The sequence below is a fragment of the Lathyrus oleraceus genome, chromosome 4 (assembly GCF_024323335.1).
Source record: "Lathyrus oleraceus cultivar Zhongwan6 chromosome 4, CAAS_Psat_ZW6_1.0, whole genome shotgun sequence".
Lineage (NCBI taxonomy): Eukaryota > Viridiplantae > Streptophyta > Magnoliopsida > Fabales > Fabaceae > Lathyrus > Lathyrus oleraceus.
The window spans coordinates 250,609,844-250,634,430 of record NC_066582.1 but is presented as its reverse complement, the minus strand read 5'-3'; the positions used below and the strand labels follow the sequence as shown (position 1 = coordinate 250,634,430).

Sequence of the window (24,587 nt, the reverse complement as noted above, 5' to 3'; positions counted from 1 at the left end):
TCATTCTCATTGATCTGAATAGAATATATATACATCAACGTGTAACATAATTATAGGAAACTAATTATGACTAGTTATAACAAAATATTCTATTCTATCACACCCCCGCAGTCGAAGCGAGAGGTTCACGAACGCTTAGACTAGTTCGAAAATCATCAAAGAGAATGCGAGGAAGTCCTTTGGTGAAGATGTCTGCGATCTGATGTCTTAAGGGAACATGAAGGATGCGAGCCTGACCACGAGCTACCTTTTCTCGAACAAAATGAATGTCCATCTCAATATGCTTAGTGCGCTGATGCTACACAGGATTACCAGATAGATAGATGACACTAACATTATCATAATACATTAAAGTGGCCTGAGGAATAGGAAAATGGATTTCCAGGAGAAGATTGTGAATCCAACACGATTCGGAGACAACATTGGAACCCTCTATATCCGACTTCAGCACTGGAACGAGAGAGAGTTGGCTGCCTTTTGGAAGACCAAGAAATAAGGTCGTCACTTAGAAAAACACAGTAACCATATGTAGAATGTCTGGTGTCAGGACATCCACCTCAATCAACGCCAGTGTAGGAGATAAACTTTGTAATGGGAGATAGGGATAAGTGTGTTCCAAAATGTAAGGTTCCCTGAACATAGCGCAAAATGCGCTCAAGAGCAAGCATGTGTTCTGTGCGAGGGGCATGCTTGTGAAGACAAACTTGTTGAACAACATATGATATATCAGGTCGAGTGAAGGTGAGATACTGTAGGGCCCCTACAAGACTCTGATACAAGGAGGGATCCTCATAAGAAATGCCGGAGGAGGTGCTGAGTTTCTGCTTGGTGTCAACAGGAGTGGCTGATGGTTTATAAGACGCCATGCCAACACATTCAATGATATATGAAGCATAAGTGCTTTGACTGAGAAATATGCCATCAGGATGACGAGATACTGCAATACCCAGAAAGTAACTCAGAGGGCCCAAATCCTTCATTGCAAACTCAGATGCTAAGAGTGGCATAATTGATTGGCGGAGGACCTGAGTAGAGGTGATAAGGATGATGTCGTCTACATATAACAAATTGTAGGCCATGTCTAAACCTTGTCGATATATGAAGAGGGAGTGGTTTGATGTGCCATGGAGAAAGCCAATGCTAGCGACATAGTCAGCAAAACGTTGGTACCATGCCCTAGGCGCTTGCTTGAGACCATACAATGACTTCTTCGACCGACATACATAATCTGGATGACGGAGGTCGCGGAAACCCAATGGCTGATGCATGTAAACAGTCTCATGAAGATCACCATATAAAAAGGCATTTTGGACATCCAGTTGATGAATGGGCCAGGATTTGGAGAGAGCAATGGTAAGCATTGTTCGAATGGTAGCGGGTTTCACCATGGGGCTAAAAGTCTCATCACAATCCACACCTGCAACTTGTGACCTGCCATCACCTACAAGACAAGCCTTATAACGCTCAAAGGAGACATCCAAATTTTTCTTATGCCTAAAAATCCACATACATCGAATAAGATTAGTATCACAAGGATGAGGAACTAAATCCCACGTCTTATTTCGAATAAGAGCATCAAATTCAGATTGCATTGCGGATTTCCACTTCGGGTCTGATAATGCTAGTTTGGGGTTTTTAGGTATGGGAGAGATGGTGTGGTCAAAGTGAGAGATTGATAAGTTAAATATTGTGTGGGGTTTGATAATGCCTTTCATGCTTCAGGTGGTGATGGTTCGTGTAGGTGGAGGTGGATGCGGTTGAATTGGTGGTGGTGATGGAGAGTTTATTATAATGTGTGTTTTGATCGAAGAGGTAAGATATGATGATTGTTGGTTTATTGAAGGTAGTGGTTGGTCAATTGGGACTGTGGGTATTGGTTGGTTATGTGCAACATGTGGTGAAATTTGATTTTGCCACTGATGTATAAGGTAGGGGTGAAGGTCATCAACTAGGAATTGATAAGAGTGAGGTGAAGGGGAGTGTATCTTGGTGAATGGAAATTGAGTTTCATCAAAGATAACATGCCTCAAAATTATTAATTTTCTATTAGAAAAATCAAAACACTTGTAACCTCTATGATTTGGCAGATAACCCAAGAAGACACGCGGAGTAGAGCGAGGTTGTAACTTATGAATGGTAGATGACGGGAATAATGGATAACATAGACAACCAAAGACTCTGAGATGTGTGTAGGTGGGATCACAATGATACATGAGTTATACTGGTGACTGATTATGAAGTGTTTTACAGGGAATACTATTTAACAGGTAAGTTGCCATGTGGAGAGCATGATGCCAAAACGAGGGGGGAATAGAACAATGAGCTAGCATACTGCGTATCATATTATTAATGGTTCTTATTTTGCGTCCCTCTTTCCCATTTTGTGAGGATGTGTGGGGACAAGAGAAACTAAAAAATAGACCATGATCAGTGCAATATTTTTGAAAAAGCTCATTATTATATTCACCGCCGTTGTCACATTGAAATGTTTTGACTTTTTGCAAAAATTGAGTTTGAATGAGTTGAGTAAATGACTTGAACGTTTCAAACACATAAGATTTTCTGCTAATAGGAAAAGTCCGCAAGAAGTTTGTAAAATCATCTAAGAATATGACATAATACTTATGACCAACAGAACTTAAAATTGGAGACGTCCATAAATCACTATGTAAAATGTCAAAAGGTATCAAAGTCGTAGTTTGAGAATAAAAAAATGGAAATATGACCTATTTGTCTAAAACAAAATAGTCACAATAGACATAAGAATTAAAAGGTTCATAACATATGAACTTATTTTTGCGAAGGGAATTCAAAACAGACACGTCAGGATGACCAAGATGACTATGCCAAAGACTGAATGTGAGACCGACAAAATTGGGAGGGGTGGTAATTGCATAAAGATCTCCACGACCGTCACATCTGAGAAGGGTGATCCTCGTTTGAAAATCAGAGACAGTAAAACCAAAAGGGTCAAAGGAAACAAAAATATTGTTGCTAGTGGTGAGTCGTCTCACATAAATTAAATTTTTAATAATTTTCGGGGCATGCACGACATGGTTAAGATGAAGTGGTTGGTGAGATGTGGTTATTTGTGTGTGTCCGGTGCCGTGAATTGAAATTCCATGGCCACTGCCAACAATGACTTTCTGATTCGAATTACTTGCTGGAAAATAAGACGAGAGATTACCTTGTGATGCAGATGTGTGCGATGTTGTGCCCGTATCCATGTACCACTGATTGTCAGGAGTGTGGAGTGACATGGTGTGCATTGTGGTCTCAATGTCTGTCAGTATCTGAGATGGGGTAGAGGTTGCATACACCTGAGGACGCTGTTCTAGAATGCCTGGCTGCTTAGAAGGACCGACATGGCGTGTCCACTGAGAGGTGGGATACGGATACGGTGGCATAGTCCATGGTGGTGGAGTCCAACCCCATGGTTTCCAGGTTGGGTATTACTGTTGCTATTGCCAAGAAGGAGCGGACCTAGGTGAGGGAGCGCTGAGAGCTCCAGACTGAGGTGCACTAAGGTTATCACGTCCCCCTCCGTGACCCTGGTTGCCATGAGAGCGAGAACGATTTCCGGGGAGGCGGTTGCCATGCTGAGAGGTGTCTTCAATAGGTTTCGATTGAGTGGTGTGCATAGCAGCATGAGAGCTTGTGTTTGCCATCTTAGCCATACCGACTTCTTCCAAAGGGAGCATGGAACGAGCCTGATAGAATTCCAGAAGAGGGTTGCTCTGGAGAATCAAAGTAGAAACACTGCGGTAAGCTTCTGGAAGACCAGAGATCAGCTGAAGGACCAAACGATGATTGTTGACAGGGGATCCGACATTTCTCAACTGATCAGAAAGCATTTTAAGACGTTGACAGTAAGCAGAGACACTGGGAAATATCTTCCAAACGATTCCATGATTTCCATTGCAGTGGAGTTGGATTCCAGAATAGTGGTCAACAAATAGGTAGAAATAGTGGAATAAATCCACTGAAGAACGGTGACATCAAGAGTGGACCATTGTTCATGGTTGGCGTCGGTAACGACTGGTGGCTCTTTTCCGATAGATGGAACGATGTGATGCAGAACTCGATGTGAGCGAGCATGGATATGGAAAAGCTCGACCCAAGTACCATATTGATCTTTTTCCCTCTCAAGAATAATAGGAATGTGGTTCCTAATATTGGAGACGGCAAGAACGGGATGAAACTCTGATTTGGAACCTCGAAACGTGATGTTCTTGGGCTGGTCGGAATCACTAGTATCAGTGGTTTTGTGGGTATCAACATCACTGTATTCTGAATGGTCTGAATCAGACATGGATGCAGGTGGAATAGTGAAAACACACAAACAATAGAGATAGGTGAAAACACGTACAGAATAAAACCACTTGTGAAAACACATACAAAACGCAAACACTCAAACACGCAAACATGCAAACAATAGCGGCTGATTTACGGAGGAGAGAATGTGCGGTTGTGGTGTGATACGAAGGTGTCGATCGTAGAACAGGGATCGGAATCGCATGGGTCCTTGTGCATGGTGGTGTGCGATGGCGGCGGCGTGAACAAAGGTGGAAGGCAAGAGAATAAGGTGGTTCTCGTGCTTGGCGGCGGCGGTACAAAGGACAGTAGTCCTGTTGCGGCGACAAACTTCAAGGAGGGAGAAGAAGCATGTAACGACAGACTGTAATGAGGGAGAAGAAGAAACGCATTTCCGCGTTTGCTTTTTTATTTGTTTTAGAGAGAGAGATCAGTTAGGATTGATACCATGTAAGATAATGGAAATCGTGTCCTTCACATTGATCTGAATAGAATATATATACATCAATGTGTAACATAATTATAGGAAACTAATTATGACTAATTATAAAAAAATATTCTATTATAACCTAAGTTTATCTTAAATAATAAAGAAAATTGGGTTTTAAGAGCACTGGCCCGAAAAACATTAGTTGGCTCAAAACTAACTAATTTATTTTTATTAAGTATGAAAATAAAACGGATAACTTGAATTCTCTGCACTCTGAACTGGCTTCTGATATCAATATAAAACCTGTATCTCTTTCTTTTAGTTTTCCGGTGCATATTAGAATGCGTCTAATGACATCCCGTAGCTCAAGTTATGATCTGCACAATGAGAAGGTTTCAAACTATTGTTTATTTTGAAAATAAGCAACAAAAATAAAATAAAAAATAATTCAAACCTAAAAGAAAGTAAGCAACAAAAAAAAATCAAAGAGAATTCAAACTTAAATAAAAAAACATATTAAAAGCAATGAAAATAACGCGAGAAGTCATAGAACTGTCTTAGAACAAAGTAAAATATGGTGTATTAAAATACACTGATCGAATCCCCCCACACTTGAACTTTTGTACTCCGAGTAAAACTCTAACTTCAAAATTCAAAACCAACTAAAAATGAGAAATAAGAATAAAAATAGAACATGCAATTTCAAAGACTTTCAGGATCACATAGGGGTAAACAAAATTTTCATTTTAAGTTTCAAGCAATATGGCGTTAGTGAGTAACTTTTTGTGACAATCAAAGCAAATAAGAAGACAACTTATCAAAGAATACATCAGAAGTGGAAAGATCTTCATAGGAAGTTAAAATTTAAAGGGGTACGAAGTTAAAATTTAAAGGGATAAAAGAGAATTGAAATGAATTGCGGGAGTTGAAATAATCATCACTTTATTCACTGTCAAACAACTTGTTTGCACCTATTTTCTCTTTTATTTTCTCTTTTTATTTTCTTTTTTTCTTTTTTTCCAAAAGGAATAGTAATATGAATTTTCTTCCTTCTTTTGTTTTTTTTCTTCTGTTTTTTTGTCAATTGTTGAAATATCACAAATATACTAATTCAGCCACACACAACTCCAAACAAGACTCCTTCATCCCCTTAAATAAGATCATAACATTGTTTTTCACTTTTAGACTTGTAATGAATTATAAAATAAAAATCAGATAAATAGGCTCAAAGGATTTTCAAACAAAGAATGATAATTTTAGTGTTGGTTTTTTTGGCTAAATGACTAAAAATAAAACAAAAACAAATTGCTTTTATCATATCAGTGCACATAAGTAAAAAAAAAAGTTTCAACAAGAGTCAAGTCAAATTCTAGAGTAACTAACAACCATGAGTGAAATTATACAAGAAAGAAAAATAAATAGAATTTTGTATGTCATCCATTATAAGACTCAAGTTCTCACCAAATATCATGATCTACCACAAATAATGTAAAATTTAGAATTTAGTCAATTTTATCATATTGAAAACGCAAAGAAAGTCACTCATTCAACAACATGAGTGTTGACCTATATTTTCTTAACATTCATTTGACGCTACAATTAGTATTCATCACTAATGATGATTAATTAAGAAATTTATCAATTTGTGTCGAGTCACAACACAAACAAAGCGTGAATGGTAATTAATATTAATAATATTCAAAAATTGAAAGATCGAACTTGTGTTTTATGGAGTTGGGCATCTTATTCTATTTTTTTTGAATTGCTTTATTCTGCACACCACAAATCTTTAGTCAAAAGAAGGGAGAAACTACTTACACAACACAATCCCAAAAACCAACGAAAAGGTATACATTATTTTATTATTAATTTTTTTATATTTCAAAATGAGAATAAGGTGCAACAAGTTCTCTTAAGGTTCTATTTTGATCAATCATGATATGCTTATCAAATTCAAAATTAAAATCAAATTAACATAGAGTCAAATAAATTAATATCAAATATGACTAACAAAAACAAAATCAAAATCAAAATCAAAATCAAAGCAACACATAATCAATACAGAGTCAAATAAATTCACTATCAAATATGATTAATAAAATCTAATGAAAAAAAGATTAAAATAATATCTAAAAATTATGAAAGTGTGACTAAAAATTAAGTAAAATAAAATAACGAACCTACAAATTTTTTAATATTTTTTTGAAAATATGAAAATAGAAAAAATTCAAATAAAACAGAAAAACAAGGAATTTGTGATTTTGAGGGTCAAAATCCCTTAGAAGTTTCTTCAAAATGAATAACGTTTGTTGATTTTTTTTCTGATTTTTTAGAAAAAAAATCGTAGCAATTTGAAAGAGTAGTTTACAGAGTCATCTGATAGACTCAGGTACATACCACTACCAGCAACCCTTAAAATCAAAACAAAAAAAACAAAAAAAATTGCTAACAATACTCTAAACTAGGATTCTAAAATTGACAAATATCAACAGAGAGTCCCCGACAACAAATCCAATTTGACCTGCTGTCTCACACGGGTAAAAAACTAGCAAATAAAATGTAGAATATAGAAGCGACACTCAAGTCGTATCACAAGGACTCTAAGTTAATTTAACCAAAGGAACAAAACGAAAAAGGAGAGCTTTAGATTTTCGAACAATTGAAAAAAATAGTTACAATTGTGATTAACGAATTAATATACTTGTTCGATAATTTCAGACTTATAATCAGTTATCATATCACCAATTCCCTAAGTAAATTCAATTCCTATAATCATATTTGATTATAGTATCGAGTAACAAGCGTGATAAATAATATGTGAGTTATATTCCTATTTGCCGTGTTAAGCATGACGATTGAAGATCGGGCGAAGTTAACGAAAAAGCTAAGTTAATAAGCAAAGTTAAGGAACATGCATCAATCAAATTGAATAAACACTATTATATGCAACTTGAAATAAGCAAACAAGAATACACAAAACAAGATTGAAAGAAATTGAATAAAAAATGATAATATAATAACCTCAAAGTCTTGATGAAATTACGAAACAGTAGATTAACCTTTGAGTTTAGCTGACCATGTTATCTTAACGCTCTCTCTAATTCCTAAAAATTATCTAACTTTTCCTAATGCTGAGTTTATCTTAAATAATAAAGAAAATTAAGCTTTAAGAACACCGACCTGGAAAACATATACTGACCCAAAACAAAATAATTTATTTTTGTTAAGTCTAAAACTAAAACTCATTATTGGAATCCATTTCACTTCGAGTTGACTTCTGATATCAACATAAAACTTGATAGCTCTTTCTCTTAGCTTTCCAATGCATATTAGAACGCGTCTAACGATATCTCGTAACTCAAGTTATGATCCACACAGTGAGAAGGTATCAAACTATAGTTTATTCCAAAAATAAGCAACAAAATAAAATCAAAGAGAATTCAAACTTAACTTAAAAAATATAGTAAAATCAATGATAATAACGCAAGAAGTCATATAATTTTCTTAGAAAAAAGTAAAATGAAGTGTATTAAAATACACTGATCAATTGTAAACATGTGCTAATCGATTAGATTATCATAAAATGCATTTATTAGAAATTCCTTTTTGAGTCAACCTCTAGACTATGAATATAGGTCCCTTCCCTAATTTCATTTCATCCAGAAACGTGTTTTGACCTCTCTCTCTCTCTCTCTCTCTCTCTCTCTCTCTCTCTCTCTCTCTATTTTTTTTCACTTTCTCTCATTAATATTTTAGCTATAGTACCTTTGTGAGAAAAGTTCTTTTAAGTATAAGCTCTAATTCTAGAAGGGTAGAATTGTAAAATTTACAAAGGGGTTATTTTATACCTTGGTTGAATATTATCCATTTAGGGACATTTGTTTGGGTTAGAAGTCAAATCTGTTAAAAGCTTTGGTTTAGGGATTGTGTGATAAAACCCTAGTTTAGGTTTGAGATTAGCTTATATTAAAATCTCATAGGTTCTTGGTCAGTTCGGTATAAACCAAGATTAGGTTAAAGCTTAGTCCGTGGTAAAAGTTTGGAAAATGTCCGAGATTATCCCGATATTAAAATCTCAAAGGTTATTGGTTAACCCGTGTAAAATCAAGGTTTAAGATTCGTGAGCTCAACACAAGATAAAAGCTTACAAGGTTTAAGAAGCTTGAAAACTAACCGCTCCAAGATTCTTATTTATGGAGAGAAAACTAACCGCTTCAATATACCGTGTAGAAAGAAGACTAGCAACTTTAATCTACTGTTTGGAAGAGAAGACTCAAACTGCTATATTCTGAAGTCTTGTATTATTTGGTTAGAGGTCAACCATCCACTATGATTCTTTCCCACTAAAAGGTCTCAGCATTTATTGGACACTCTCAAGATCAATTCTTGGGGAGATGAGTATGTTATTTTCTTGTTTGACCTAACCTCTATACATCGTGGTGTTCATCTATTTCCTTTAACTCTTTATTTTTCTCCTATTTATTTTTTGCAAATTATTTTTTCCACTGTTAATTGCTTAAAATGTTTTGAAACTCTGATTTTACTTCCCAAAGTTTTTCAAAATCACTTTTTTCTGAACCACACAATTCACCCCCATCCTTGTGTATGAAGTCTCATGTCCAACAATTATAACCAGAGGGAAAATATCATTTGGATGCCCCATACTTTTTCGCTGTCTACGAACTCGATGATGGACCTCTCTTATTTCTTGGTCGAGGTTTCCTCTTTCTTTTTATTGATGGTCATCATCTCGGCTATCCACCTTTTGAGAATTCCCTTTGAAGGGTTGTTAGGCCACACAACACTGACCTTTATAGAAGCAATGTACATACGCTTCCCCCTCGACTGACTTTTTCTCCTCCGACCATTGACCTTTTTTCGGTGATGCCTCATCTTTCTGAGGAGACCAATTCCTCTTTGGTGAGTCTTCTCTGTCTTATGGTTTCCCTTCCTTTTTCTTTTTCCTGTCACCTTCTCGGGTGTACTCAGTTAGGTGTACGTTATTTATCAACTCTTCAAATGCATCCTTCAGCTAGATGCAATCATTGGTGTTGTGGCCATGACTTTTGTGGAAACGATAATATTTTGATTTTCCTGTCCTTTTTTACTCTTTAAGTGGATAAGATAGCTTGATGTCAGCCTCTTTGAACTCATTACTAGCGCACTCACGCCAAATCTTTTCCCTGGAAGTGTTCAAAGGTGTGTAAAAAGAACCTCTTGATCGAGACCCCTGCTCCTTGTGATCCCTCCGACGATTAACTTCTTTCTCGAAGAATTTATCATACTTGTGGCTTTTACCAGAGGTACCATAATAACTAAGAGCTCTTCCTCCCGTTTCATGTAAGTTCGGGCATTGTCCAACAATTGATTCATCTTGTCCACCCCTTCTAGCCCAAACTTCTCTCGAAGCTGGCAATCTGCTCTTAAGCCCTTCTTAAATATCCAACACTTAAATCCATCTTCCCCACCTTCTATTGCCACAACTACTTTGGTGAACTTGTCAATATATTCACACAGGGTCTCCTCTCCTTCTTAACATGAGTGATTCTATTAAATACCTCCATCATGATCGAGTGCTTCTTCTGAGCGATAAATTGGTAGGTGAACACATCGCAAAGGCTCCTCCATGAGTTTATACTCCCTTTGGGAGAGACTTTTACCACTTCCTAGAAGCTACTCTGGTGGTTAATGCGAATGGTCTGCACTTGACAAGTCCTTATGTGTGATAATACTCCTGACGATCATCACCATTCTCGATATACTGATCAAGATCCCCGATCTTGTCGTAGTCAAATAGTTTTAGCAGTTTCTCCAACGTTCTCGATATCCTAATGTTAAGAATATGATAGAACAACAAGTTTCTTCTTTATTATGCCACTGGGATGCTACTTCACGTATTTCTCGTTATTATATCACGAACCAAGGAACAAGTCAAATTAGAAGCTTTTGATAGAACATGGATTTCTCTTCTCTCTAACAAACAAGGGGAGGAGTTTGATGGCTCTTGCTCCCATGAGGCCGGTGAGAAGATGGAACTTTTTCGTGTGCCATAGGCGCCACGGATGGAGTTGGATTTGGAGCAAATACATGCCGGCCTCGTGAAGCCATCTCACGCACCGTGCTTCCCCGGGAAGGAGCAAACTGTATGTTTTCTTCTGATCTCATAATCCTCTCAGTCGGGAGTTGAGAATTTTGTTACTTCATCATATTGTGCATGTTATTCACTCCTTGGACACCTAAGTTTATCTGCAGTAATTGGAGACCAGGCAACATCCCTGATGTCACCGTCAAAGGTTAAGGTAAAGGTTTATTAGGTAGTTCGGCCATGTTAAGCACTTGATTATGATAGAAAATTGGAAGAGGTTGAGATATTTCTTAAAGGACTCTTTGAGGAATTGCATTTGATTCAATTGAATATGATGGTGAAGTCATCACACTGGATCGTTTGATATTGGAGGAGCAAAAGGAAGATCCGTATTCTTGCTTGGTTCCGCTGCTGTAGTGACAGCGCAACGACCTTGGCAAATCTAGTGGGTTTGGAATCAACCACAGTGAGAGTTGTTGAATTTCAGATTTTTAGGGGAGGAGATCAATAGTTTGATGATCGAAGATTTGAGATCTGTATCTTCTAAAGAAGAATGAAGGTTTCTTGTTTAAGTTCATAGGAATCACAAGTCGATTCCCATAGACGGTGTCACTGTTCTGTGAGGGAACTAGAAATGTGAGATGGATTGATGATTGGAATTTTGATGCGGTGCACTAAAATTTCCATTATAGAGGCGTGAGGGTGTGGCAACAAGGTTTGCACTATAATGCCAAAATCAATGAGAGAGTGAGAAATAGAGAAAAGTAAAGATGAATTTGAATTACCTGCAAAATGGTGCCTTCCTCTCTTTATATAACAAAGGTAGTTACAATCGCTTCACGCAAAACGCGATGCATCATGATGAGGTCATTTGATTGATCTAGGCGATGTGTGATGAGTATGGGGTTGGGATCGTCTATGCTCAAAAGTATAAAGGTATTTCTTTCTATTGCCTGGTGCTCAATAGCGTTCAATTTTGGGCCTCCCTTATTGAGCCTTCTGGGAGAACAACTTCAAAACCCGTGTCAAAGAGAACAACTTCAAAAACCCATGATTCAAGTTCCATGCACTGACATAACGAACGATATGAACATCTTCCAAGCAGGAGAAGGAAAATTAGAAAAAAACCTTTCTCCAAAGAAGTAATGCCATATTTACCAAATCTCATATAGCTTGAGGCGCAAGCTAACCACTATCAACAGAGAAGAACCCTTGAACCAAGTTGACTTTGAGGAATATTGCACACATTGGTTACCGCCTATGCAAAGTTTTTTACCACATTCCCAATAAAGACTTTAGGATTGGGTATTTATGAAGGGGGATGAAGCATTTCTGGAACAAGGATTTAATATACTCCAGTGAACTTGGGACAATAAATGTGAGCACGGTGAAGATGTAGGTCAATAATGAAAAGCCGAACTTCTATTCACCAAAGCAAATATGTTGTTTTCCGAAGGCCAATTATAGCGATTTCTAACGAATGTATAAATTATAGTTGAAAATTTAATACAAAAAAAATAGGATGTTATATATATATATATATATATATATATATATATATATATATATATATATATATATATATATATATATATATATATATATATATATATATATATATATATATATATATATATATATATATATATATATATATATATATATATATATATATATATATATATATATATATATATATATATATATATATATATATATATATATATATATATATATATATATATATATAATCAAATTTCTTGGCACGACTCTCAACCGAATTGACTTAATTGAACTTTTTTATATTTAAATTTTATTAATATTTATTAAATCTTAACGTTTTTAGATACAGACTTCACAAAATAAGTTTTTTAATAAAACTTTTGAAGAAATTGGGTTGTGTTATTTTTTATACTACAATAATGTCCATTAAGGTTACTGATATAGGCTAAGATGCATGCAAACCCAACTATACCCACGAGAAAAAAAGAACCTCCATATAGCGTAATAACGGCTTAAAATCATGCACAAAATTATCTTCCTACGAAATTGGATTTTAATTAACTTCTGAAAAAATCACGTTGAATTGAAGCGCTTTTCTGCCCTTAAATATTCAATATTTTCAGACCTTAATTAATTCGTTTTCTTTCTCTTATGTTGATCCCTTCTTCTTGATCCCTCCATCATCCATTGAGGTGAGTTCTCTATAATCACCAATGTGCTTTCTTGGATCTGTTTTTACTCTTCATTCACAATCTTTCTAGGTTTTGGTTAAAGCTTTAAAATTTTCTTTCCATAATGTTGTTATTATTGTGGTATGTGGCCATTGATTTCTTGGACTTCATCTAGGCATGGTTTTCAGGGGTTTTCTGCCTTCTGAATGTTTGAATGATCAATGTTATCTGGAAAATACCGTTCTTACTTTAATTGAAAACTGGTTTTAAATTGCAGTTGCACTTTGTCTGAAAATGCAGTCAATACTGTTATAATTGTGGTTGAGAACTCTGTAGCACCGAAACCTATGAAGAAGTATGTTAGTGTCGGTTTCAGTGACACTTGTGATTATGTTTAAATTATCCATTTTTCTCAAATTATTATCGGTGTCGACGTGTTAGTGTCGGTATCGTGTTTCCGGTGTCCGTGCTTCATAGGTTGAGACACTTTACGGAGACCTTCAAATCCTTTAAGTCGCAATTGCAAACCGCCAGAGCCGTTTCAAATTTCTGAGAGGCCCTGTGTGAGAAGTCGAAGTTAGTTTCAGTTGAGTCGTGAACTTCTATTAATGGACCCTATTTAACCGTAAATTAATCATGAAATATGTGTATAGAGTCCTTTTTGCCATAGATTAATCATGAAAAAGTGTGAGATCCCTATGTTGTAGGCCACCTTGCACACCCTCAAAGACGGTCCTACAAACCGCAATTTAAAACCATGATCGGGATGTTTTTATCTGAATAAAAATGCTGCTTATTTTGTTTCATTTTATGTATATACACTATCTCTAAGGAGATTTGATCTTTGTTCCTTGAGCTTACAAAGCCAGAGTTGAAACTTCTTGTGGCATGATTTTTCTGCTTGCAAAAATTACAATGAAAAAACTTATATATGATATCATGATTTACTTTTTATTATCATTAAAACAAGTTTTTATGTGTGTGTGTATTTGCTCAGCAGGAAATAAGCATTCCTTCAATGGCAGACGAGACCTTTAGAGATGATTTGCAACAAAAACATCTTGGTCGCTTAAAAGATCAAGTTCGTTTGGTTAAAAGGAAAAACTGCGAACGATACGAGGTTGCTCCAATCAAAGACAAACTATCATTTGAGAATGGGTTTTTTATGGTATTCCATGCATGCAAGCTGTTGGTCCAGAAAAATGATGGAATGATATTAATAGGGGTGGGGGGTCCTTCGGGGGCTGGAAAGACTGTGTTAGCTGATAAGATATTCAACTCCATGCCTGACATTGCTGTTATTTCAATGGACAATTACAATGATTCTAGTCGAATTGTCGATGGAAACTTTGATGGTAGGTCGTTTTTTCATCTTTTCTTGTGTGAATACATAAATGCCACAACTCATTCTCTCATTTTCTTCTCCCTGATGAAAGTATCAATTGCGAAATAACATACTTTTCTTCTAACATAAGTACATGCTTGTGCTCACCGCTGATTAGATTTATGATGATTTGAATTAGTGTAATGTAATGACATGCATGTAAAACACTAAAACTGATAACAAAGTCTTTAGAGCTAATGATTTCGTGCGGTGCCAATCTCCTTTTGCTGATTTTCATCTTATTTATACTTTAACAAATCTACAGTATAATGACGGAGTTCGTATTCTTATGGAAGTGCTAGTTTTTTTTTACCAAAATGATATTTTCACATGTTAGTCATTGAATACTTATTGTGAAGAAAACACTTAAATGAATTTATAAGCCCTATATAAACTGAGATAAATAATTTCAAAATGGAGAGCATTAAAAACGTTGCTCATGCATGAAGGGCGTTAGTATGTTGTTGCAAAGATAAAATTGCTTGGTCCACAGAATGCTGTGTCTGTGTATGACTTTCTTTTCATACTTTGATTATTTCTATGATATCTTGATCAATGTTGTCGCCTCTAATATATCTATTTGAGCAGATCCACGTTTAACAGACTACGAAACATTGCTCCGAAATGTATGTGATTTAAAGGAAGGAAAGCCAGTTGAAGTTCCTGTGTATGATTTCAAATCCAGTTCACGTACAGGATACAGGTTAGTCCTGAGCTACCTCTGAATACTTGTGTGTTTTGTTTCTGTATTTTGCTATTCCTTAATTTATTAGGAAATCTAGGCTATGCATTCAATTTTAGCTTGCAGTGTATTTTATTTCCAGGACGGTCGAAGTCCCAAGCTCTCGTATTGTGATTATAGAGGGCATTTATGCTTTGAGTGAGAGGTTAAGACCTCTACTGGACCTTCGAGTATCTGTAACAGGAGGCATTCATCTTGACCTCATCAAACGAGTTATACGTGATATACAACGTGCTGGTCAAGAACCTCAAGAAATCATTCATCAAATATCTGAGACGGTGCACACTTTGTTTTATTCCCTTCATTGCTATACAATATAGATTTGTGCTTAACTACATAATTGCTCAATTTTTTCTTCTGCAGGTATATCCAATGTACAAGGCTTATATTGAGCCAGATCTCCAAACAGCACATATAAAAATAACCAACAAGTTTAATCCATTTTTTGGATTCCAAAGCCCTACTTACATATTAAAGGTTAGTTCTCAGATAACAATATTATACTTGTGTCAGTGTGTAAGTACACAAATATAGAAATTCCTGTTAGTTCTGATGCTTGTGAGTGACCGTTGATATTACTTTAGTTATACTTGTATTAGTGTAAGTACACAAATATACTGTGATCTGTGATGCTATTTAAAGAGTTAGTGATCAATGTTATAATTTGTTCTAGTCAACCAGGAATGTATCGGTGGATCAAATTAAAGCTGTTCTCTCACAAGATTTTGAGGAAACAACTGAGCAGACTTATGACATATATCTTCTACCACCCGGTGAAGATCCAGAGAGCTGTCAATCATATTTACGGATGCGAAATAAAGATGGGAAATACAGTCTCATGTTTGAGGTTTGCCTCATCCAGTTTTGGTTCCTTTCTTCCGTAAAATTTAAAATCCGAATAGCCTAGAATTGACTTGCTTCCTTGTGTAAACTAATTGATGGCTTATACATGAAGGAATGGGTGACTGATGATCCATTCGTCATATCACCAAGAATTACTTTTGCGGTCAGTGTGCGTCTTCTTGGTGGACTTATGGCCCTTGGATACACAATAGCAACTATCCTTAAAAGAAGCAGCCATATCTTATCTGATGATGGGGTTTGTGTTAAACTAGATTGGCTTGAGCAACTAAATCGACATTATGTTCAGGTAATATTAGAGTACATCTATAATCCTATTTTACTACTCTCAACTGCTTTAATGAGATTTTCATTTGTTTAAAATTTTCTGGTGTTTTGGATTTGGTATTAAGATGCTTATTGCATGTATCTTTTATGGTTTGGCATCATGGTTTCAAATTATAGTTGTGGCCGCATATGTGATTGTAGTTAAGGGAATCGTGGCTTTTGTAGTATATATTGCACACAAGAAACAATCATTGCGTAAATCTAAACTAAGGAAGACCAAGCCTATTACAATTTGCAATTTGAATCCATGTTTATAATCTTTTAGGTTTTACATTTTGTGCTTTTATTTATTCTTTGATTTGTATCTCTTTTCTTTTGGTTGATGTTGGACTTTCCGCCTTAATTGCGGTCCGCCCCTAGTTGCCTTAATTGCGTCACTTTGGCTTGTCTCATTGCAGCCCCTAACACCTTCATTATGTTAGCTTTGAAGGGGTGGATTTAGTCCCACATTTTTTAGAGATATGACCCGTGTTGTGTTTATAAATGGGGGCAATCCTCACCTTACAAGCCGGTTTTGTAGGGATGAGTTAGGCCCAACCCAAATTCTGAGATGGTATCAGAGCCTATCCTAGATCCATTGTTGGGCTTCCCGCATCGTCCACGCTTTGGGCTCATTGAGGCCCAAGTGTGAGGGTGTGTGTTGGACTTTCCGCCTTAATTGCGGTCCACCCCTAGTCGCCTTAATTGTGGCTCTTTGGCTTGTCTCAACAGTTGATAACACATTGCATAATAAACAGGTACAGGGAACAGATCGATTAGCTGTATCATACATAGCACAACAAATGGGTTTGGAAGGTTCATACATTCCCCGGACTTATATTGAGCAGATTCAACTTGAAAAGCTTGTAATGGTATGAAATACTCTAGTCTTCTAGTACCTATGGTCCCTCGTCAAAATTCATTTTCTAACTGTTACACACAGGCCATGCCAGATGGTTTAATAAGGAGAAAGCTTAACCTTACTGAGGATTTGGTGTCAAGCCCCAAAGCAGCACATTTTAGAACCTCTAGTGATGGGGCTCCCATGAGACATAAGCGTATCAGAAGGTGAATATTTTCCATCTGTATTTATACTTTTCTTTTGACTCTACAACATTCAATCTTATACAATATTGCAAGTCTTATAATTGTGTACTGAAATTTTCCTTTAAGCTTGAATGGTATTTCTTTTACCGTGTATTGCATTAGAAAACCAGGTCAAGCATTTTCTAGAGTGGATAATTCTAGCTGATTTTGACCAATGAGTTTGTTGTAGTTATATCATTTGACCAACTTATCTCTGCGTCTTTCCAATATTTGATCGCTCTGATGTATGAACTAATTGGATATCCATTGTACTTTTTAAATGATAAAATAAGAGGCTTTTGTAGAATTTGCAAATATAGTAGTATCTGTGATGTGAGTTAAATATAGGCCAGAGTAATTTTATCGAATACAAATATTTTCAACAGTGATATTTCACATTTGAATAATAACGCCAATGTGCATGCATCTTCATTAGTGATATGTCACAGTCATTTACAAATCAAGAGGATGAAGATCAAGCCAAAGTAACTGGATTCGTGCCGAACGATCGAGGACTTCATGAAAAAAATTGTTCAGATTCCGAAATGAAACTGGAAAATCAGGCAAGTTCATTTAATTTTAGCAATTTTCATTGTAAAATCATTTTCTTAATTTAAAGATCACTCTATAGAATTTCTTTCAACAATGATTTTGGTACTTTGCAGGGTGCCATCACTCAGCTTTCAGAACAAATTGCTTCCCTGCATGATAGAATGGGCAAATTTTCAAATCGTATCGAAGAGCTGAACTCAAAGTTAACCACAAACGAAAATTGTCCAAACCAACAAAATATGGTCCTGCAATCTGAGTCGTATGATGGCTCTGCTCCCACCTCTTACTTCGTCACTTGTTTGAGTAATGGTTCCCTAACTGGATCTATAATGCCAAATTCCTTATTCCCACCACAATTAGCTAAGGATACACCTTTAAGAGATGAGGTATGCATCTTTTCATATTCTGATGTGTCAACATTCTCTCAATTACTAAGATATGTGATATTGATGTTGCATTAGTTCTTCACTGGTTTTTGTGATCATCAGATATCAGGTATTGCACAGGTTCAACGCCAGATAATGAATCAGTTGGACAATTTGAATAGTATTTTCTGTGCGAATTTGGAAGAGAAGCCTCATCAAACAAGAACCAACCGGAAAAGTGCTTCTTCTTCTTCTTCAGATTCCGGTGGACGTCATATAATAGCAGCAGTGGCTATTGGTTGTTTGAGCATCTTTGTAATGAAGGGTTTGTTAACCTGAAGTTGATTCTTGTAAATAAATCAATGCTATATAGGCTAGTCTATTTTTCTTCTATTTCGTGACATTTCAGATTATAGAATGATTTTTTTTAGCAAAACCTGAATCATCAAGAATTCCAAGATTGACTCACTCAAATTTCAACTTGTTAATGTTTGTCAGAATTTCGTAATTAATTTATGAGTTTGGTCATAGAATTCTGAAATCTCCAATTTAAACTACAATATTAGGTGAATAAGTAAAACTAATATTACTAAATCACATTGATAAAGTTAACTTCTTTGTCCATAATTGTGTTATTTATGAGTGCATAGTTAAATATATATCTGTGTTTATTGTTAAACTTTTGTATCCCTCAATCAGCTTTTAACAGGGAGGCTCTTATTTTGCTAAGAGGTTTAAGAAAGATTGTTTCATTTTTAAGGTGGATTTCTAGGTGGAGTTTTTTTACTATATGCTCTCTATACTTGGTTTGATTCAAAGTGGTGCGCTTGGATGCATGCCTGTGTGTATATTTGGATAATTTGTCTGTTTTAGTTCATGGGGTCCGACGCCTTCTTCTCGTGCTGGAAGCAGTGGGATGTTCTCCGGAGATTAGAGTTGAATATTTTCTCTAATTTTAGAGTTGAGTCTTCAGATCGGGTAGTTTCTCACATTTAGTATGTGGACGACACTTTTATTTTATCTTTAATTTTAGAGTTGGGTCTTCTTGATTTCTAAGAGGTTGGTTATCCAACGTCATAAATATGTGAATTTAGGAGAAAAAATAATTTTGTAGAATTCAGTTTTTAATTCTTTACTTGTATTTTATCTCTCGTGTTACGAAGATGCTTTTGAAGGTCTGAAAGTGAATTGTGAGGATCCAAACTTGTATTTTATCTCTCGTTTTACGAAGATGTCTTTGAAGGTCTGAAAGTGAATTGTGAGGATCCAAATAAGCTTCCTTGGGGTGAAAGGTGATGTTAAGATTTCTTGGGTCTATTGGTCTGATGTTTGTAAGTCTAAGAGTCTGACAGAGTTGGGGTGTTGGACATATGTCTCCATACACAAGAAGGAGGGTGAATTGTGGAGGTTTGGAAATTGTTGATTTAAAAAAATCATTTGATAATCCAAAGTTTAAATCATATTATGAAAACAGTTGAAAATGCAACAAAAATTCAAAGTAAATAACCTAAAAGTAAAGAGATAAAAGAAGAGAGATAACACCGAAGAATTATGCAAGTTGAGTCTATAAGATTTAATCTTGTCTCAAAGAATTGATCTTGAGAATGTCCACTATGGATCAGAGCTTTTAAAAGATAAATCCCACAAACCCCCTTTGATAACGTGAAAATACATCGTATATTTGCCTTGATTTACACTAAAAAATCGTACTACTTTCTTTTATATTCCGATTATTCCGCAAGTGTTCGAGTTATTTTTGCAGGTATTTCAATCCCCGTGCTTAAATGAGCAAAGTATAGAAAAGGAAGGAAAAGAAGAAGAAACAGAAGAGAAAACAGCAGAAAAGCAGAGAATACGAATTATGTGCATGTGACGGCCGTCACAAAGCCTGTCACGACCGTCACGCCCAGCCTGTCACGACCGTCACAGGCCCATCACGAACGTCATGCGGCCAAAATCAGTGCTTTGAAACTGTCAACATAAGTGATCCACCGGTCCTGGGGACCTACTACAATTTATTTAATTTAGTCTAAGCAATTACTTCGAAGAAGCAGAATCCTACTGACCTGTGGAGGACTGCTCAAGTACTTCAAGATTCAGCATATTCTATTAATCCAATTTCCAGGTTTTCATTCAATTATAATTGTTATTGCTTTATTATTATTATAATCATGTTTGCTTTATTGTTGATCTGTTTATGTTCGTCTGTGTTTGCATTGTTTAACATGTCCGGCTAAACTACCGGTATCAGTATGTAACAATTTAATTAGATGGGATTTAATAATAATCGGTGTAAAACTTCTTTCCTCAAACAATCTTTTTTGCTGTGGTTTTTAATTTAAATTTAATTAACTTTGTCACAAGAGTGAGAAGCTATTTAATACGATTTTGCCACGAGAGTGGGAAATTAACTAAGGTGAGAACCGACAATCGCGAGAGCGTGAAGGTCGAACTGGATAGTAAAAACTAGGCATTGGTTTTAAAAACAACGAGAGCACTTTAAAAGTAATTAGAACTTATTTATTTTCAAAAAGTAATACGCCTCTTTCCTTTCTCTCTAAGAGACAAAGCATGGGCTTGGTTGCAATCCTTTCCATCCAACTTAGTTACAACATGGGAAGAACTGAAGAACGTTTTCTTATCCCGATATTTTCCGCCAAGCAAAACTGCTATGCTGAGAGCTCAAATCAATGGATTTCGACAAAAGGATGTAGAATCTCTCTACGACGCGTGGGAGAGATACAAAGACATGATGAAGATATGTCCACATCACGGTCTCGAAGACTGGGTGATCATTCACACATTTTACAATGGGCTTTTGTATAACACAAGACTGACAGTAGACGCTGCCGCGGGCGGTGCACTTATGGACAAGCCATACAACGAAGCCTATCAACTCATTGAAAACATGGCCCAGAATCATTGCCAAAGGGGAGGTGAAAGAACTCCAGTAGAAAAGTCCCAAACAAAAAATGGAATGTACGAAATCAGTAGCCTTGACCACGTCCATGCAAAGGTAGATGCACTTGTTCAAAAGTTAGACAACTTGACCATATCACCCGCAGCCACCGTGGCTGCCGTGACTCCAAACTGTGAGTTATGCGGAACTCCTGGACACACTGCACCAGAATGTCAGATATTAGCAGGAGTCCCAACTGATCAAGTGAATTACGCACAAGGAAATCCTTATTCGAATACCTATAACCCAAGTTGGAAAAATCATCATAACTTTTTGTATAAGAATAACAACGCCCTGTATGCACCTGGCCGAGCAGCCGTTGTTCCACATGGATATCAAAAGCCAGTTAATAATGCTCATAACATGCCTAGGAAGTCCAACCTTGAACTAATGATGGAAAGCTTCATAGCTACCCAAGCTCATACAAACAAAGAGTTCTTGAACCAAAACATACATACTAGTGAGCAACTTAAACAATTAGCGAGCAAAGTGGGCGCCTTAGCCACCCACAACAAAATGCTTGAAACACAAATTTCACAAGTGGCTAAACAACAAGCATCTACTGCCGCTCCCGCTGGCACATTTCTTGGACAACCGCGACCTAATCCAAAAGGATATGCAAATGCCATTATATTGAGGAGTGGAAAAGAACTAGACGGACCCGTAGATCCAAGACTCCAACATCCTGCCATGTACCAAAAACCAGACAAAACAACAACTGAGAAGGTAAGTGAACCGAAGGAGAAGGAAGATAATACCCGAGAGGCCGAAGAGAAAGAAAAACCTTATGTGTCTCCACCACCTTATAAACCACCCATTCCGTATCCTCAAAGACTCACAAGTTCTAAAACTGCAGGGCAATTTAGGAAATTTGTTGAACTTCTGAAGCAACTAAATATTACAATTCCCTTTACAGAAGCCATCCCACAAATGCCCTAATAGGCCAAATTTCTTAAGGAGATCCTATCCAATAAGAAAAAGATTGAGGATAATGAAACAGTTACACTCACTGCTGAGTGTAGCGCAATAATCCAAAATAACATGCCTCCAAAACTAAAAGACCCAGGTATTTTCTCCATACCCCGTGTCATTGGAAAATTCGTCATAGACAAAACTCTATGCGACCTAGGAGCCAACATTAGTAAAAGGCTTCATAGAGAATGTCTGTTTGAGCCCTTAACCATCTGTAAAAGGCTCAACATGGGAGAACTAAGACCAACCAAGATGTCTGTTTAACTAGCTGACCGCTCAATCAAATATCCTGTCGGTATACTAGAGAATGTCCCAGTACGTGTAGGTAAATTCTACATTCCTACAGACTTCATAATCATGGACATCAAAGAAGATGCGAGTACACCTATTATATTAGGAAGACCATTCTTAGCTACCACCGGAGCCATAATAGACGTTGTCATACCCCGATTTTGGTCCTGAATCTTTCCATTTTTTTTATTTTTCATTTGGCACTTGGCCAAAAGTTCATTTGCATACATTCATGACCAAAGGCAACCATCCATTCCCAAATCCATATTTTCTGATAAACATTGGTCATTATCTAGGCTTTTTGATCATGGTATTTTTTTAATTTATAAAATGGGTTCTAATTGTGTGACTTTTTATTTTCAATTTGGTTTTAATTTCAAATTAAGCCTAAATTCCAAATTTCAATTTAATCTTAATTGTGTTTTTACTAATGATTCAAATTCTAATTGATTTTTAATTTCCAAATAAAATGTTAGAATTTGATATCAAAGTAGTTTTAACAAATTATAGATTAATTTGATTTTAATTGGTTTTTATTGTTTTTTTGATTTTTAATTGACATTTAGATTAGTCTTGGATTATTTCTAAAAAATCCAAATCCATTTTATAACCAAAACACCCATTTCATAAACCAGGGTCTCACCATTCTTATTCTTTACAATCACTTCAATCAAGTTCAAACTATAACCATAACCTTACCATTCATTCAAACTTTCAAACTTTCATTCAATATATCCAACTCCATCCAATACAATTCAATGAACATTCATTACATAATCCCAAATCACGATTTCATGTGGGATCCTATTACATAAACCATTTCAACTCACATGTTCAAAACCACTGCTCAATTCCAAAGTTACAAACAATTTCACACATATTACATAAACCATTCAAAGTCATGGAGCTCTTTGTCCATTCAATCTCATTTTTCCCAAATTTCCTAACCTTCAACCTACAACTAACTTCTACATTACAACCAATTTCCAAATTTCATCAAAAAAAAAAATCACAACCAAGATATAACCATAATTCACATCTAATCCCAATTCCAATCCAATTTCATAAGACAAGTTGCTTCCGACTTCAATGTCATGTTGCAAGCCCCTTTGTTCCAACATCATCTTTCATGTGCTCATGACCAAGAAGCCTAACAAAGCATGAATGAGGCCATAATATGTCAGGCTTTCCATACACACATGCTATTTAAACCAAGCTGAAAATGCAGTGCAAGAACAAACATCAAACCAAGCAATAAAGAATTCCAAGCAAGAATATGTCATGAAACAAAAGAAACTAAGTTGCATCAACACAGGATTAGTGAAACAACAACAACCTGCAAAACACTTCACCAAAACAGATACTCATGGAATAACGCTTATTGTTTATTTGCATTACTTTGCTAAGATTATTCATGTGCTGAGGATGAATGATTAGCCGGCTGGATCGCAGGAGAGGTTTGAGAGGTTCACTGAGCTTGCTTTGACCATTGTTCACAGTGCAGCAAAAGTTTTTGCTGCTGGTTGGATTGAGGTTTCATGTTGGATTTTGACTGGAGAACAACAAACAACTGTCATCAAATCCAACTATGTTCAAGTATTATTAAATCAGGATATGAGTTTTTTCGATACTTACGGGAATAATGGAGACATTGTGAGTCAAGTATCGAGTGATATGCTGCTTATCCAGTCTGCTCTTAGCAAAAAGGTTGGAAATTATATTCATAATATGGCTACATTATTCAGTGGTCTTGTAATTGGCCTTACCAACTGTTGGCAGATTGCTTTGATAACGTTAGCAACGGGTCCCTTTATTGTTGCCGCGGTAGGAATATCAAATATATTTCTCCACAGACCTGCTAGAATATCCCGACTGGAAAATGAATAGGAACTGAATCTAGTGCAAATCAAAGAAAGTAAATGGCTTGTGAAGTGCTTCTTGAATTACTTAAGACATGAAAAAACAAAGTAAATGTTCTCTTTGGCATACTTACCATGTTCTTATTTCATAGTCGCATCGACTATACATTCCTGAAGAAGTCTTACATCATTGAGGTTGCAGAAGGC

The 24,587-nt window shown here is 36.1% G+C and overlaps 1 protein-coding gene and 1 non-coding gene across 3 annotated transcripts; one reads left to right on the top strand and one right to left on the bottom strand.

Annotated features, from left to right (window-relative positions):
* The first annotated feature begins 12,783 nt into the window (after positions 1–12,783).
* LOC127074907 (inorganic pyrophosphatase TTM2) lies at positions 12,784–18,832 on the top strand. 2 transcript variants are annotated; one of them, XM_051016319.1, is made up of 12 exons: positions 12,784–13,024; positions 14,004–14,358; positions 14,976–15,090; positions 15,212–15,407; positions 15,493–15,606; positions 15,803–15,976; positions 16,085–16,279; positions 17,055–17,168; positions 17,240–17,364; positions 17,819–17,945; positions 18,048–18,320; positions 18,423–18,832. In XM_051016319.1, the coding sequence occupies exons 2-12, from the start codon at positions 14,022–14,024 to the stop codon at positions 18,636–18,638; spliced, it is 1,986 nt and encodes a 661-aa protein (XP_050872276.1). In that variant the 5' UTR covers positions 12,784–13,024; positions 14,004–14,021; the 3' UTR covers positions 18,639–18,832. The 2 variants fall into 2 exon arrangements, with proteins under 2 accessions (XP_050872276.1, XP_050872277.1); XM_051016320.1 differs by having other exon boundaries at positions 14,001–14,358.
* A 2,138-nt stretch (positions 18,833–20,970) lies between these two features.
* On the bottom strand, positions 20,971–21,077 carry LOC127077685 (small nucleolar RNA R71). The gene has a single exon (XR_007787469.1). It is a non-coding gene; the product is annotated as a small nucleolar RNA R71 (small nucleolar RNA).
* Between the last annotated feature and the right edge of the window lie 3,510 nt (positions 21,078–24,587).

Coding starts and splice junctions, on each gene's coding strand:
- LOC127074907 (XM_051016319.1), top strand. CDS start 14,022: ATGGCAGACGAGACCTTTAGAGATGATTTGCAACAAAAACATCTTGGT. Junction 15,091..15,211: donor AGTTCACGTACAGGATACAG/GTTAGTCCTGAG, acceptor TTTTATTTCCAG/GACGGTCGAAGTCCCAAGCT. Junction 16,280..17,054: donor TAAATCGACATTATGTTCAG/GTAATATTAGAG, acceptor CATAATAAACAG/GTACAGGGAACAGATCGATT.